The sequence below is a fragment of the Carassius auratus genome, chromosome 2, assembly GCF_003368295.1.
Source record: "Carassius auratus strain Wakin chromosome 2, ASM336829v1, whole genome shotgun sequence".
NCBI classification, from domain to species: Eukaryota; Metazoa; Chordata; class Actinopteri; order Cypriniformes; family Cyprinidae; genus Carassius; species Carassius auratus.
In genome coordinates, this window is record NC_039244.1 from 18219057 (window position 1) to 18235119 (window position 16063).

At 38.6% G+C, this 16063-nt stretch overlaps 1 protein-coding gene across 1 annotated transcript in view; it reads left to right on the plus strand.

Moving 5' to 3' along the window:
• Positions 1-1804: 1804 nt before the first annotated feature.
• LOC113118807 (pappalysin-2-like) overlaps positions 1805-16063 on the plus strand; it is a 41582-nt gene continuing 27323 nt past the window's right edge. The window contains 4 exon segments of the mRNA XM_026288220.1: positions 1805-3720; positions 5717-6779; positions 11439-11587; positions 15754-16047. Of these exon segments, the coding sequence (XP_026144005.1) occupies positions 2880-3720; positions 5717-6779; positions 11439-11587; positions 15754-16047 (2347 nt within the window). The 5' untranslated portion in view covers positions 1805-2879.

The window sequence follows — 16063 nt, forward strand, 5'->3', positions numbered from 1 at the left end:
AACATAAGGAGGGGAAATTAAGAGAAAAAAAATGCTGTCAAATGCTCACTCCGTAGCCTTGATAATCTAGTCTTAAAGCCAAGCTAGCCATGACTAACTAGGAAATGATGTTAGTTCACACCTGCTTCCCTCACTGTTTCTTTTCAAATATCTATTCTGTGGAATTATTTGCTTTCTCACTGAAGTTATTTGTGTTTTCCAAGTGATAGAATAACAGTTTTGTCACTGGTTGAAAATGTAGTAAATATCAGCAACGGATTTATAGTGATTTTTTTTTTTTTTTACTCTGTTGATGGGGGTTTCCTTTGGACTTTGGACCAGACCTTTTTATTTACTTATTTTTTCAGCACATAAGGTTGGATTTTCCCATTGCGTTTCGGGTCATTTAGAACTTGGTATGGGTAAGGCAGCCTCAAATGTAGGATATTCTCTTTCAGGTCCTTTGCAGAGGGGGGTGAAGCCCGGGAGCGACCAATCACTTTTAATTTTTTTTTTAACACTGAATATTTTTAAGCTGAACGTTTTGCAGGCAGATCCTTGGGCTATTTGAGGAGTTCTTACCTCCGACTGTTAGGGCCCTTTCTACCCCTGAAGGGGCCCGTGCCATAACTGCTATAGTTACCTGAAATCTGAACTGTTTACAAATTGAGCCTAAAAAAAACAAAACAAAACAAAACCAAAATAAAATGAAATGGTGATGCCAAAACTGGTACGTTTAAGAAAGTAAACAGTGGCTTGTCTTACTTTTTGACCATTGTGCTGTGAGGTGTTGTATGTAGTTGCTGAGTTGTTTTGCGGTCACAGATCTGCTCATTTTTGTAAGTCACATCACTCTATATGCACCTGCAGTGCTGAATGCCATTCAGGTCTATTATTCATTCACATTAGTATCGCAGAAGTAATTTGAGTTGACTTTCAGTATGAATTTACTTGATGATAAAACTTATACTAAGAAAGAGCAACAAGAACAAACAACTCTCTTGGATTTTATGATTTTATTATGAGAACTCTCAAAGGATGCACTTCAAGGAAAAAAATCACCGGAAAGGTGCAAACTTCCACACAGGAAAAACTGAGGCACAGCAGAGAACAAGCAGAAGTAGATTTTAATATATTATAATATGATATCATGTATTAGATTATGCAGTTGTCTAACTGTATATATTTGTTCACTAGTCTAACTTGAATGGTGATTTTTTTTTTCTTTCTTTTGCTATTAATGCTTTAGAAGAAGTTTTTATTTTTTATTTTTTACTTTTTTTTACACATTTAAGAAGGTTGACAGTGATCCTATTATTGTATCATAATTAATCTAATAGCTACTTTGTTATGTAGTGGCTACGGACAAATTACAGATATTTGGCGTTTTGACTGTTTATTTATTTTAATTTAAAGCCTTGCATAAAGTTTGATATCAAGGGTTCATCGTGTAATTCAACATTTCCTACATGCAGGTATAGAAAAAAGATCAGCAATAATATGAATTTATTATTACATAAATCAGTTTTACTTAAATAATTGTTCTGTTGGGGGAAATCAGATCCACCTGACTATGCTTTTCATTCCTGCAGCATTTTTTTGTCATTTCTGTTAACTTCTCCCTAAGAGTGTGTTCTGGAATTTCTCATGGGTCCATCCTTGTTTCTTCAGTGTTTACACATATCTCACTTGTCTTTTCACATATGCAGTGTTTCACATCAGCCATGTTTCACATGTCAGGCAGATGTGCTGTCTCTTACATTACAGTACCAAAGTAGGTGTAGCAGCTAGATGTCAATGGCACTGAGGGGGTTTGGGAGGTTGTGAGAGTACATGCATGCATGCAAAAGCTGGGTTGGACCTGGGTGAAGTTTTCTTTCCTAATGGTTGGGTAAAGGGCTGGGTCTGTGATGTCAGGCTGGAGGAAACAGATAAAATGTTTTGCGCGTTAGTTTGATCTGATGTGGTGATGTGAAGAGCGCGTGCAGCGGGTCTAAGCCTGGGAATATAGACACACACGGAGCGCAAGAGGAGTTGCCGCGCCATCTCAAGGTGATCCAAAGAGCCGTCTTCACGTAGACCAGCATGCCAACAAGACAGATCTCCTTTCAGTACCTTCAGTTTCTTGGATATCGATCCATATTTTGAGAAAATAAAATATTTTAAGCGGACTTTCACAGCTCCCTGATATCTGAAACACTCCACTGTTAGAATACATCTCGACAGACATTTTATTTGACCGCTTTGTTGGTTTATTTGGAGAACAAAGCTTGACCGCGAGCATTAGGACACGACCCATTGCGCGCCGGTGAAGGTGGCAATCTCAAATAACCTTTATCCAGCGTTACACCTCTCCAAAAAACCTTACACTATACAGACAACAAGCTATGTAAGTCTGCAACCAAACGCGATATTATCGCTTTGATTCGACCACAATGAGGAAACATTATTGCGCGCGTAATGAATTGCAAGTGAGTGACAGTTAAGCTTTTACGCAGTCATTGCGCGCTAAAAAGGCAGCTTCAAGGGGATCCCCAAGCCACGAGATGTTCAGTTTGAGCCTGACCACTCAAAAACCAAGGAGGAAAGATTTCAAGTAGACAGTTTGCTGTCGGTTACTCAGAATTTGCGCAATCCAGTTACTTAAATAGTAAATTAAGAGAAGAACAGACTATCCACCGTAATGCACTGACAATTTCAAGTTCCCTTGTCAGTACAATTTCTTTTTGAAAGACATGTAAAATAGAAACTCATTAACACACATATTCTAACTTAAACATAATGTATGCTTTCATTGATAAAGAAAAGGCACTCAAAACTATTTAAGCGAATTAACTAGCTCCCTTACCAAAACAAATAGATGTCCAATCTTTAAAAAGCTACAGCTTCACCTCAATAAAATGATGTTTTTTAGACTACTGGCTATTATTCTTGCAGTATTTCACACATGGCCGCTGAACAGGGCTCAGCCAGATCATCTCCAGAAGTATAAGCGGACACTGGCACAGAGAGCTGACCGAGCGTTAGCTGGAGAGCAGTGCGGCTCAATCAGCCGCAAGCGGCCGCCGCACACCGCGGCGCAGCAGTACCCTCTAGCGGGCGTCGCTGGAAGGTACACTCGCTTGATAGACTTGCACTTGAGGAAAACTAAAACGGCGAGGTCGTGTTCAGGTGAGTGCAGCTCTAGTGGCACAAATGCGGTTGAATTAACTAAGTGGGATATTAATGAGAAGAAGAATTATGAGGAACCAGAAGAAGAGACTTTCATATGGAAGAAAGCAGATAAACAGCGACAGGGGGCAAGTGATCCTGGCTCTACTAAGTCACACAAACCCCTTCAATCCATTTCAAAAGGACACCCTTTACAGGCAGAACAGGGTGGTGATTTGACAGACAGCTCGTTCTCACTAAAAAGGATTGCAAGGAGCCTTCCAGAGTTCAACAAAGACGAAGAAGTCCCAAAAGATATGCAGCACACCCATATCCACCACACTAAATTCCCTACAGAAAATGAAGAGTTCACCGGGCAGCAAGAGGGGCTGCAGAGCACTGCTGGGGATCCGTGGAGGGCAGATGTACACAATATGCCTGCAAAGTGGATGACAGCTGTGTATTTCAGTGGTCAGGCAGATCACCTAAAGGTGAATCCTGCGATTGACCTAGAACTGCCCCGCTCTAGGTTCACTTTAGAGCTGTGGGTCAAGCCAGAAGGGGGACAGAATAATCCTGCCATCATTGCAGGTAAGTGTCTGCAATCCTAAATGATTCTCATCAAATCATGTGTATTTTTTTTTTTTTTTTTTTTTTGTACTGGAGGGTTGCAGGTTCTTCAAACCGTTTTCTAGTAATCGGAATTGTCATTAGCTATAATTTTAAGCGGCAGTTATAACATGAAGGATACATAATTCACAATTAGCAGCTGTCTAATCAGAATAAATATTGCTGAAAGGCATACAAGCCATACAGACCAAAATGATTATGGAAAGTCAGATTCATTCCTCAAACCCCCCTCAGTTCATCAAGTGCATCGAATGGTGTGTGGCAGACTCTGTGTTGTGTCACGGCTTTGACACATTGTTGTTTCATTTAAGAGGCCTTTGTTTTAGGATATCAGCTGACAAGCAGATGAGAGGAGAATGGGAAATCAGCTGCTTACGAGGTGCAAACGATGAGAGTAGTGCTAAGGGAGGAGTGTTAGAGGAACAAGTGGCCACCACCTGCTCAATGTGTCCTGTCAGCTCACTTGTTTGTGCATATGGCGCACTGTGTTTCCAAGGTTTGATTCATAGGCTGCATGTTCTGGACACTGTACCCATATTGACAGCTAGCTGTCATCCAGCTCAATTGTTTGATATAAAACATTTTCAAAGCATAAACTAGGTGTTTTTTCACATGCAAAGCTTATTTGTGAAAAGTTTTCTGTAAATGCTTTGTGATTTATGTAATGTTATAAAAAAAAAAAATCTATTACTAAATGTAATAAAATTATACATGTATGGCTGCTGTGGAGGGTCAATATGGAAATGATTATATCTGGAAGTGCTTCTAAGACTAGTTCAGTAAGAACAACAAAGCCCAGAGTTCTCTTGCCGTAACCTGCACGAGGCTTTTCCTACATGCTTTCGGCGAAAGGGGGTGCAAATATTGTTCATATGTTTCTAACACTTATGAGTCATCTATCAGACCTCAAAGAGAGCATTAGATATTCAATTTTAATCAAATCATCCACCACTCAGAGAAAATCAGTACCCCAATGACTTCATAAACCTCTTAAACAAATGAGGGTTTCTACCATCTTGCTATTGTTAGGATTATAATATTTCCCTTTGACATATTTGTCATCATCACTAAAATCATGTGAACATTCATTCCAGCTCCTTTTGAGGTCAATAGCTTTCTTTTAACAATCAGTGGACGAATCTATTGTAATAAAGCCAGTTTTAAAAAAAAATCCCCCACTCTGCCAAATGAGCGTTCAAAGGCTTTACTGGAAGTGGTCTTTCTCTGGTTTTTCTTTCTCTATTAAGTGATACTATGCAAAAACATTCTGTCTCTCATAAACACTTATCATATCGAAATCATCAATTATACAAGGTTACACAGAAAGTATTTTTTCAGCACACTTCGTTTCCAGGCAAACTCAGCACTCCAGGCCAGTTTGAGGTACGACTATTAGGAGTCTTTCATTTAGTGGGAGACAGACACTATAAAAACAGTAAGATAAGAACTCCCACTTTGAAAATGTAGTAGCATCCAAGTAAATAGTACTCTGGAATGGTTTATCTTCGAATTCATGACTTTAGGGTTGATACGCGCAGAAATTAGCAGATGCTGTCACACGCTGGATTGCTGCACACACATCGGTAGGCTTCTTCAATGAATGAAGTTTCAGTGTGGTCCACGTCCTTTAGGATATTTTGTTTAAAGCTGCCCATCTCTCATTCTCCTGTTTGCAAGGAATAATGCACCCAAGTGTGTATGTGCTCACATGTGCCTGTGTTGTTGGGAGGGTGAAGGGGTTCCCTGACCTCTCTCTGTCCTTTGACGGTAACATCTGGCTGCCAGATGAGACTGCTCCTAAGAAAGGCGGCTGGGAATATCAACGGATTTGTTGAATGGAAATAACTTAAAGTCTTATAGTCTTCAGATAATTAAATGCCAATTACTCCGTGTTTGATGAAGCTACACTTCTGCTCATTGACTCCTTCGTTTGTGTGTTTTTTTTTTTTTTTTCTAGGCGTGTTTGATAACTGCTCGTATCCCTTGAGCGAAAAAGGTTGGTCTGTTGGGATTCGAGCAGCAGACCCTACAGGAAGAAAAGATGCCAGGTTTTTCTTCTCCCTTCGCATGGATCGGGCGCTCAAATCCTCCACTATTGTTGCACACCAGCGCTACCAGCCCAACAGCTGGACTCATGTTGTGGCCAGTTATGACGGCCACAAGATGGCGCTGTACATAGACAATTCCAAGGTTGGCGAGAGCAGAGAACAGTCAGGTGACCTATACAGTCCCTACATCAAAGCCTGTCGCCTGTTTCTACTTGGTGGGGACCAGGCGGATCACGAACACAGTTTTCGCGGACATTTGGGTGGTGTCACGTTATGGGGTTATGCGCGAACTCATGAAGAACTTCTTAAAGGTCGCCAATCCCAGGCAGAGAGACAAACTCCCATTTTGTCCCAGTGGGCAGATTTCTCAGAGGTTGAGAATCAGTGGGCACCCTACAAAGACCGTCACAATCCGGTCATTGTGTCTCTTCCTGTCCCAGAGCGGCAGCTTATTTCTCCATTACTTCCACCTCCATGTGGCGTGACCGTGTGTGACAATGCTGACGTCGCCATTAGTTATAACCAGCAATGGCAATTGCGAGTTGAGAAGCATCTACATTACCGCATCGTGAACATCTGTAAGGATGATGGCAGTGACCCTACAGTCTCTCTGCAGCAGATCCAGCTCCAACACCAGGCCTTGGAAGATGCCTTCCGTCCTTACAACATCACGCTGGAGCTCAGCATTCACACCATCTACAACTCTTCCCTCCAGCAGCGCTTCATCCTCAGCAACTGCCACATTGCCAAGGTGGGGAACCGCCATTGCGATCCCGAGTGCGACCATCCTCTTACAGGCCACGATGGGGGTGACTGCTTGCGCATAGGGCCCTGCCACAACTGGAAGCGGAGGGATGGAGTCTGCAACCCAGAGTGCAACAGCATTCACTATGATTACGATGATGGTGATTGCTGTGACCCTGAGGTCACAGATGTCGCAAAGACCTGCTTTGATCCCGAGTCTTCTCAGAGGTGAGCTTGTGCTTCAATATGGTTCCACTTTGGCAACTAACTTGAACCCAGGCATCATTTTAGTGGGATGTGCAAGAGGGTTCATGTTTTGGTCTTAATTCAGGGATTGCAAAATTTTTCTAGCAAAAAACCCTCAGGATGATATTTGACTGCTTGCTAGCTTCTATAGAATTTGATGCAGAATTTGAAGTCAGGTACCATATCATTATATCAGCTACATTTATGTCCTTAGGAGATGTATTCCAACTAAAACAGCTTGCATTAAAGTGCTAGGCCTTAAAAGCCAAAACAAAATTATTGAAAGCATTCCCTATCCTTCTCTCAGGATCGCTGTGAACTGTTTTTGGAGTTCAAGAAGTTGACAAAAGTTACGTGCTTGTTAAATGTTCTCACAGCAGCATCAGGAAAAAGGAAATAAAAGTGTCTTATTGTGAAATAGTGTTCACTTTTTTTCATTTTTTTATTTTCAAGATTGTCAGAGCATTCTGTATTTCTCAACATGCAAAGCATACAAATCGGCCTTCTGGAATAACTTTAAAAAGCATGCAAAACTTGGATGCAGAACTGAGCCAAAGTATACACGTAATGTGGCTAAACAACAAAACCAGAGATCTTGGCACTATTCATTGTGAAAGGCAGGACAGTTTTGCTCCCGTACAGACTGTTTGACGGCTTGCCGCAGTGTCTTTCATTTATCTGATGCTACGTAAAAGAGTAGATTAGTGAAGTGACATTCAGCCAAGTATGTTGACCCATACTCAGAATTTGTGCTCTGCATTTAACCCATCCAAAATGCACACACACAGAGCAGTGAACACACACACACACACACACTGTGAGCACACACCCGGAGCAGTGGGCAGCCATTTATGCTGCGGCGCCCGGGGAGCAGTTGGGGGTTCGATGCCTTGCTAAAGGGCACCTAAGTCGTGGTATTAAAGGTGGAGAGAGAGCTGTTCATGCACTCACCCCACCCACAATTCCGTCCGGCCCGAGACTAGAACCCACAACCCCTCGATTGGGAGTCCAACCCTCTAACCATTAGGCCACAACTTCCCAACAATGTTCACAAAACCAAACTATAGTGTAACATCCTGTTGATGTGATCACACCACGTCTTTTATTTCACTCCTTTCATCTGTGAGATAAACTTGTTATGTTAAATTTCAAGTTGCAGTTTGGGAAGTCTTGTTCCAAGCTTAGTGTGCAACGAGACTTTGTGTCTCAGTCACCAGCTGTTGTCATTTTCAAGAGCTGCCTATCTGTTGCTGAAGGGCTCCTATAGAGATTAATAGGCCCCAACCATTGGATGGTGGTCTAAGAAACTCTTCTCAACTCAACTACTTTTGGTTGTTTTGCACTGAGAGACAGCAAGCTCATAGCAAAAATCCACAGCCAGAACATTTCTGTCGGTGGATAATAAATCAGTTAAATGCCATTTCAAAGGCTTTTTCTACCAAGAGGTTAAGATTTGAATGATAAGCATGGCCCTGTCACCCTGATGGCAGATGATGTAGCTACACACTCTGCAGATCATTTGCAACAAATTAGATTTTAAAATATAGTGAAATGAAAAACAGTTGTTTAAAATTGTATTATTGTTTCACAATATTACGTTTTTTTTACTATATTGTTGATCTGATAAATGCAGTCTTGGTGAGCATAAGAGACTCCTCTCACAAGCATTAAAATCATACCATCCCCAAACTTTTGAACCATAGTTTATGCATCATTAATATTTCATTGTTTGAAAGCCTCTTCCAGTATAAGTGTGAACTGGATAATTATGCTTTCCAAAGACCCGGATAGTCAGCAGTAAAGGGCTTGATGTGATGTCAGTTTTCTGAATTCTTATGCCAGTCAAGCAACTGCCCTTAAGATGAATAGGAATACTAAAAGATAGTCTTCTTCAGTGAATTTCAGACCTCCATATTTCTACCAAGGCAAAAAGTTTGGAGTAGAGGTGACCTGGAGCACCATATGTCCTTGGCATGCCATATTAACAAAGCAATCTAAAGGTACTGAATAAACCAAAGGTTTATTTACTGGACTTGTTTTCCTCTAAATATGATGTGTCCGTAAGTAGAAATGTTAATAGCCAACAGGACCAGATTAACCTTGGGATCATAGACTGAGCCTTTAGAGAGGTCTTTCCATACCATGCTGGAAGAGTGTATCTCTAAGACCGAGGTCCAGAGTTTGCAGAGAATTAATGCAGGGATGACATTTTGATGGCAATTGTATAGCATGCTTTTATGTGGTGGTCTGGATTTTAATGTTTGGCTGTGTGAGTTATAGCCCAGGTATCTGCTGCTGGGCAGTGAAGCGCATGTACTTGCCAGTGGCTGTCACTACACAAATTTGTTGTTGAAGCAGAGAAAAACAGCACAAGGGAACCACCAGGTGCTTCTTGGCAAGCTCTAGATATGGAACGAGAAGAAAGCAAAGACATTTTAGTCCAGACACTTAAGCCAATAGAACTGAACTACCTGATAACTCTTCTCTTTAGTAATTAACTTTGATAGATGCTAAGCAATTTCAGCCATTTATGATGGATTTATTCCTTTATTCATTTTGCTGCAAGATAGTGGATCGGTGGTTTTGAATATAACTCTCTTAATAAATAGTTTTAATTTATTTTCTGTGTTACTTAAAAGGATTTTGTCCACCTGAAAGGTGAAGTTTTGTTCTTTAAAATACTTTATTCTATGCCAGGTTAATGCACAGGTAAAACCATTTATTAGATGACCTCATGTAAGTCTGAATACCAGGAAATTTGCTTTTAATACATTTGTTTGGGGTATCCGAAATTTCAATGGTGTGATTTTAAGATGGAAGTACAGTTTGCATGAATAATGGAAGATGGGGCAAAGCGAAAGGCACAAAGGATTGCTTGGCAAACCTGTTTGGAAGCAATACTTTTATTATTAATGCAGTTCTATTTGTTGGTGCTAATGGCGCAAAAATTAGAAAAGTTTGTTGGCACAAGTGTATGGTGGAATGAACATTAAATGAACTAAGAACAAATTTTGTACATTACCATTAAAAGTTTGGGGTTAGTGAATCATTGCTCATATAAATATAGTATATTGTTATTTTGTTTTTTCTGAATTTACTTGTTTCATCTGTAAGTATAAATATATGTTCTTCCTCAAACATGTTCTTAGGTTGGGCTGGTAAATACTGCCGTGACACTCAAATTTGTCATCAATAATGCTTTATCCATTGTACCATGGCTTATGCCTTGTCTTATACTTTTTCTTATACTTTATACCATGGCTCGTGTCTTATATTTTATTACTTTACCCCTCGTAATCTATTAACAACGGCATTTTGGAGTTAGTGAAATCAGATCTGTTCAGTCAATCGGCTGGCATTGTGATGACTTAAGTGTCAGTGGCAAGATGATGAGAGAGATTCCTTTTGAGAAGAGAGGACAGAGATTTGGAAATTTCCCCCAAGTCCATGGTGTTCAATATTAGCAGTCCAATAACTACCACTCAAGTGTAATCAAAAGGGTTTTGAAAACACTCACAATTCATGGGTTCATAAAGCATGAATCACAGGATTTTACACTTTTTAAGAATAAATCTAACCAAAGTTTTGTGAAATTTCTGAAAAAAAGAAGAAAAATACTGATTGTGAACTTACTGTTTTTTTTGTTTTTTTTTTTGAAGGGGAAAGTGATTGTGACTAAGAACAGTAAATTTAGTTCACCTGTCATATTGTGCAAAGTTTTTCTAAACATCTAAACATATTTTATTGCTCGTATTCTGCATATGATTGGCTTTACTTGACAAATTCACAAATCAAAAAAGTAAAAGTACAAAATATATTTTTATCCTTTAATTTCCAGAACACATTTGGAACAGCACTGTTTAAGGCTAAACTTTAAGTCATGTGAATATAAATTGTTAAATCATCTGAATTCTATTGCTGAATAAAGCCCTATAGGAGAAATTTAGGCAACACTCAAGAAGCACTCAGGAAGATTGGCTCTTTGCTTGTTTAATAAAAATAAAAATAAACGACAAGAAGTATGATGCTTGGTTTATTCTCGCATGGAACGGGTCCAAGGAACAGTAGGTGGTTCAGCTAATAGGCTCGACAATCCAAAGGGCAATAAGAACTGGACCTCTTCAAACCAACAGCTCAAAGATATGAGGTGCAAAGGCTTAAGCAGCTATGAAATCAAAAGAGAAAAATGACATGTGACATATTCCAAAGTAAAAATAAATTAACATCACACATCAAAGTGCCTCTATGGCGATTTATCACAGCTTGGAATGGAATTTAAAAAAAAAAAAAAAAAAAAAAAAGTGGCCAGTTTTTCATGCGCCATAACCAGTTCAAACAATTATAATTCCTAAACATTGTGACATAAAGTGATTTTTTAAATGACTGTTGTAATTAAAACTGCTAATAAAAGTAAATATATTCCATTTGCTTACTTCTGATGACATGAACTATAAACCGTTGTTGTTTTAAACTGTTATTTTTAACAACATTTGAAATTGTCATTCCCTTTTAAATCTCTCAAGCGATCAAAGAAACATTTTATAACTTTTATGTTAACATTCATGTTTATGGCAGTTCAATCAATAATTACTTGTTTTCTATGCAAAGTTTCTTGACTATGTGTCATTATCTATGATACAGGGCTTATATGAGTGTGAAGGAACTGAAGGAGCTGCTCCATCTGAGCAGTTCAGACATGCTCAATGTGTTCTTCGCTAATAATTCAGCACGCGAGGAGCTTGCTGGGGTTGCCACCTGGCCATGGGCAAAAGAAGTGCTTACTCATCAAGGTAAGATATCCACTTACATGTAACACAGCATGAACATGATGAAGTTAATAACCCAAGTGCCATTTTAATAGAATTTAAGTAATGTAGAAAAAAAATATAAACAATAACCCAAAAGATGCAAATTTAAAAACCCAATTATGAAAACCTGACTTTTGAAATGTTTTGATTTGACTGAACTACATTAGTTAAGACTGGACAAGGCTTGAGTCCAGAAATCGTCCATGGGTTGGTTTGTTAGCATGGCTCAGTTAGCCCCTGCTGGTAGAGGTTGTAATGACACAGTCTTGTTTTAAAGAGGTCATCGGATGCTACATGCACTTTTACAAGAAGTTTGAACTGAAATGTGTGTTGGAAGTGTGTGTACACAACTACCCTGTAATGCTAAAAATCCACCCAGCGTTTTTTTTGTATACTAAGATCTTTACCCGTTTCTCAAAATGAGCTGATGTCAGATGTTTGTGCTCAGATGCCTCTTTGTGACGTCACACAGAAAGGCCCCTCCCATGATAGTTTGATTGACAGCGTTTCAGCACAGACTGGACTAGTGTCTTACCTTAGACCCACCCTGAGTGAGCTGTCATCAGTCCGCCATTGTTTCACCACGGGAGCAGATGAATACAAGAATATCTCCTAAGCGATGTTGTTGGATGTAATCATAGACTGTAAAAAAATATGGACGACGCATCTCCACTTCCTACCACTGTAGAAAAGTGAAGCCAAAGCATCTCAGTATGGCCGCTGAGATTCATTTGGAGTCTGCGCAGTAGTGTCATGAGGTGGAGCCGCAATATCAAACTCCCGCCCAAACACCTGCGGACCCAATAATAAACCATAACGATATGCCCCATTGTTATATCATGAAATGACTAGCTAAAATCAAACTTAGCACAAAACACTAACAATTGAACATACATCAGTGTGATATAAGATGGTATTGGTGTTGAATAACCAAAACCATCTTTCAGAAAATTGAATTCAATGTGTAATTAAATTTTTTATTATGACTCAAGTCCCGTTCGTTTACACGGAGAGGGTGGGGTTTATGAACTGGAATACTGTTAACCACCAGGGGGCGATCAAAGAGCCTGCAGCTCAATTTTTTAAGACTTGTGCGACACACCTGGCTGTAATAATGAACATAGCAATCATCATTTACTCCTGACATCTGAGCCACTGAAGACAGTGGATTATTATTTTTTTAATGGAATGTGCGCCCAATCTGCCTAAATGCATCTTCACGCGAATCATTTGTAGTGCAGCTTCACCTACAGAAAAAGTTAGTATAAGGTTTTCTTTAATAATCTTTGCAAATCACCTTTCAAGCTAATTAGCAAGTTTCACGATGAATGTGGCTAACGTAAACCATCTCATTGAGAGCAGCTCGAAATAGAGGGGCGGGGTCAGCAGAGCTAATTAACATTTAAAAGAAAATGCTACCAAATGGGTTGCTCTGAAAATAGCTGTTTTTGACAGGGTTAAAAAATGTGTTTTTAACACCAACATTAAGAAATTTTAACCAAACTATGTTACAGACTTTTCATTAAGACCCTAAAGAATCATATCACATATGGAAAATGAACATCCGATGACCCCTAAAAAATATTTTTCTATTGATGGCCTTTTATTTTTACAAGTACCATAAATCACAAATATTTCATCACTTTAAGGCAAGATGTTTTATTGCATTTATTCAGTGCTCTTAAAAGCATGAAATTGACTTAGATTTTCCACTATGTTTGACGTCACAGCTCAGTGTTGATGCTAATAAAAGGGTTGGGACCACATGTATTTTGTGGAAGGGATAAAAACAAACAATATAATATGAGAACAAAACGTTAAACCCAACTGGGTTAATTCTACCATGGACAATGTCAAGTTAAGAACTCAGTTGTTTCCTGTCACTACATTCCCCACAGCAGATGTTTTTTGTACCTAATGCCATAGATCTTCCTGTTCATGTCTTGCTTTTTTTTCTGATCACCTTAAATCTTTTCTTTAAAGAAAAACATTCTTGTCTCTTCGTCCTTGTTGTCTGCATTTGCCTTTACAAAGTTAATGGGGCATAATCTCAAGCATAAAAGAAAACACTTGCAGCACGCATAGATTTCCCTGTAGATTGCCCCTTAATCATTAAGGTCATCCACCGGGAGAGAAGAAAAGGAACTCAACAACAACCAAACAAAAACAAAAGAAGGGTATTAAGCTGTTGCCATCTCCATCCTACTGCCAGCTGTTTTTATAGTACTAGTCATTGCCGTGTTTTAGAGCTCATTAAAGCGGTCTCAGTTAGGTCCAGTTCCTTTAAAAAGGAGATTTTTCTCAAAACAGGAAGATTTCTTATATAAGTCCCCCTCCCATTGGTCCAGGATGCATGATCAGACATTGTGGTCTTGGTTTATTTGCTTAATGAGAAAATGTTGGCCTGTGCATAGAATGTGAACTTATATTGTTAAATGTAAATATATATGTTAAACCAATATTAACATAAGTAATTAGCACCAACTTGCTTTTGTGAGCTTGAATTCATGGATTTTCATGAATTAACATACAGCCTGTTTCTAATGTGTATGTGATAACACTTTGCATTCATGTTTAATTAGTTAAAATTTAGTTCATTAGATATCAAAGCAATTTTACAGCATTTATTAATCTAGAATATTGCTATTTTTTAAATAATAAAGGTCCATAAAGGTAGGTATTTATTGTTGCATTGATATCAACATTATAATACAATTGCAAAGTTTTACCACATTTCATATATTGGTACATTTAATTTAATTTTAGATTCATCTTCGTTGTTATATTTGTGCCCCCTTAAAAATATATGAAAATAGTCCCTCAAAAAAAAAAAAAAAAAAAAAAAAAAAAAAAAAAAAAAAAAAAATATATATATATATATATATATATATATATATATATATATATACAATACTTATTAAATGTCTTTTGAATTCTGTACTCTGAAAACTCAAGTCAAATATTTTTGACTGCCAAAGTGTAGAATTGTATTATTGTTTTCTTATTTTACAAGTAGCCATAAACAGGATAATGCCATCTGCCTATCATTATCAGAAAATAAACCATTTCAGGAAAGGGGTCCTTGGTGTCCTCATCACCCTGTCATGTTTTATTTTGCTCTCAATTGTCCTGTTAATGGTCTGAGCAGAGAGGTGGTCTGAGATATAACCTGTCTGAGATAAGACTGACCATGCTGCTTTGCATCTCACAGAGCTATGGTCCTATATTTTCACAGAGATATGGCTCCGTTCCTATTATGCCCATAATCCACCTCTTTTTTTTTGATTTACAATCATGTCAAAAACAGTCTTTGGTGAAAGACAATATTTGTCCACAAATGTTTCGCTGGACCTGCATGGAGGTTAAAAAGCAAGATTAGTTTCTCATAAATTAGAGGTATGTTTTATGGTTTAATTTCACATAAATCATGAGCTTATTTGAGTACCTTGATGTCTTATACTGAGAAACAAGGTCAAACTACTGCTCGGAATGCTTTAAGTGAAATCAGACCATAGGAGGGACTGCTAATCTTGTGCGTTAACTGTAAATAACTGTATATTTCCGAAATAAAAAGGTTATTTAATCAAATCTAGTATATCCGCTGTAAATGGCCTGACTGGGGTGGAGCATAATGTCCAAAAGAGAAAGATTTTCGCAGATGCCCACATAAACCAAATTCTGTATTTAGTTAGTAAACACATTCTGTTTTTCCTTTAAAATCTAATAACTTATAAGCTACAATTTAGTCTTTTTTTCTTAAACTGCTGAACATATGCACATGTAATAAATGTCACATTGTTTTAAGCTTTTTATTACATTATTTGAATATAAAACCAGATGCCAATGTGTTACTTTTCAGCAGGTGTGGGAAGCATTTTAATGTTCTGAATGTGGGTGGAACATTAGACAACACTGATAACAGATGTACTGTTCTTTCTGGTAATCCAAGCCGTGGTGGTCCCATTTTACAGGATGGTGCACACTGTTTTATGCAGCAATATTTAGGAAAGCAAATAAGTTTCATTTACTCACAGACTTCTGGCTTTGAGATTAAAGATAGCTTGAACATTTACACATCATTGTTCTGTCAGGTTAAAGTTTATATTGTCGCATCAACTGCAGAGATGTCCATTTGGGTTATTTTTCAGGTGGAATGATTCTTAATCCCTCCTACTTTGGAACCAAAGGACACAACAACACCATGATCCATGAGATGGGTCATATTTTGGGACTGTACCATGTGTTTAAGGGTGTGAGTGAACGCGAGTCATGTGATGACCCCTGTCAAGAGACCACCGCATCCATGGAGACGGGAGACCTGTGTGCTGATACAGCACCCACCCCAAAGTCTAAAGTTTGTTACGACCCTGATCCTGTCAATGACACATGTGGCCTTACCCAGTACAAAAACACACCATACAACAACTACATGAGTTACACAGGTAGTCATGATCAGGT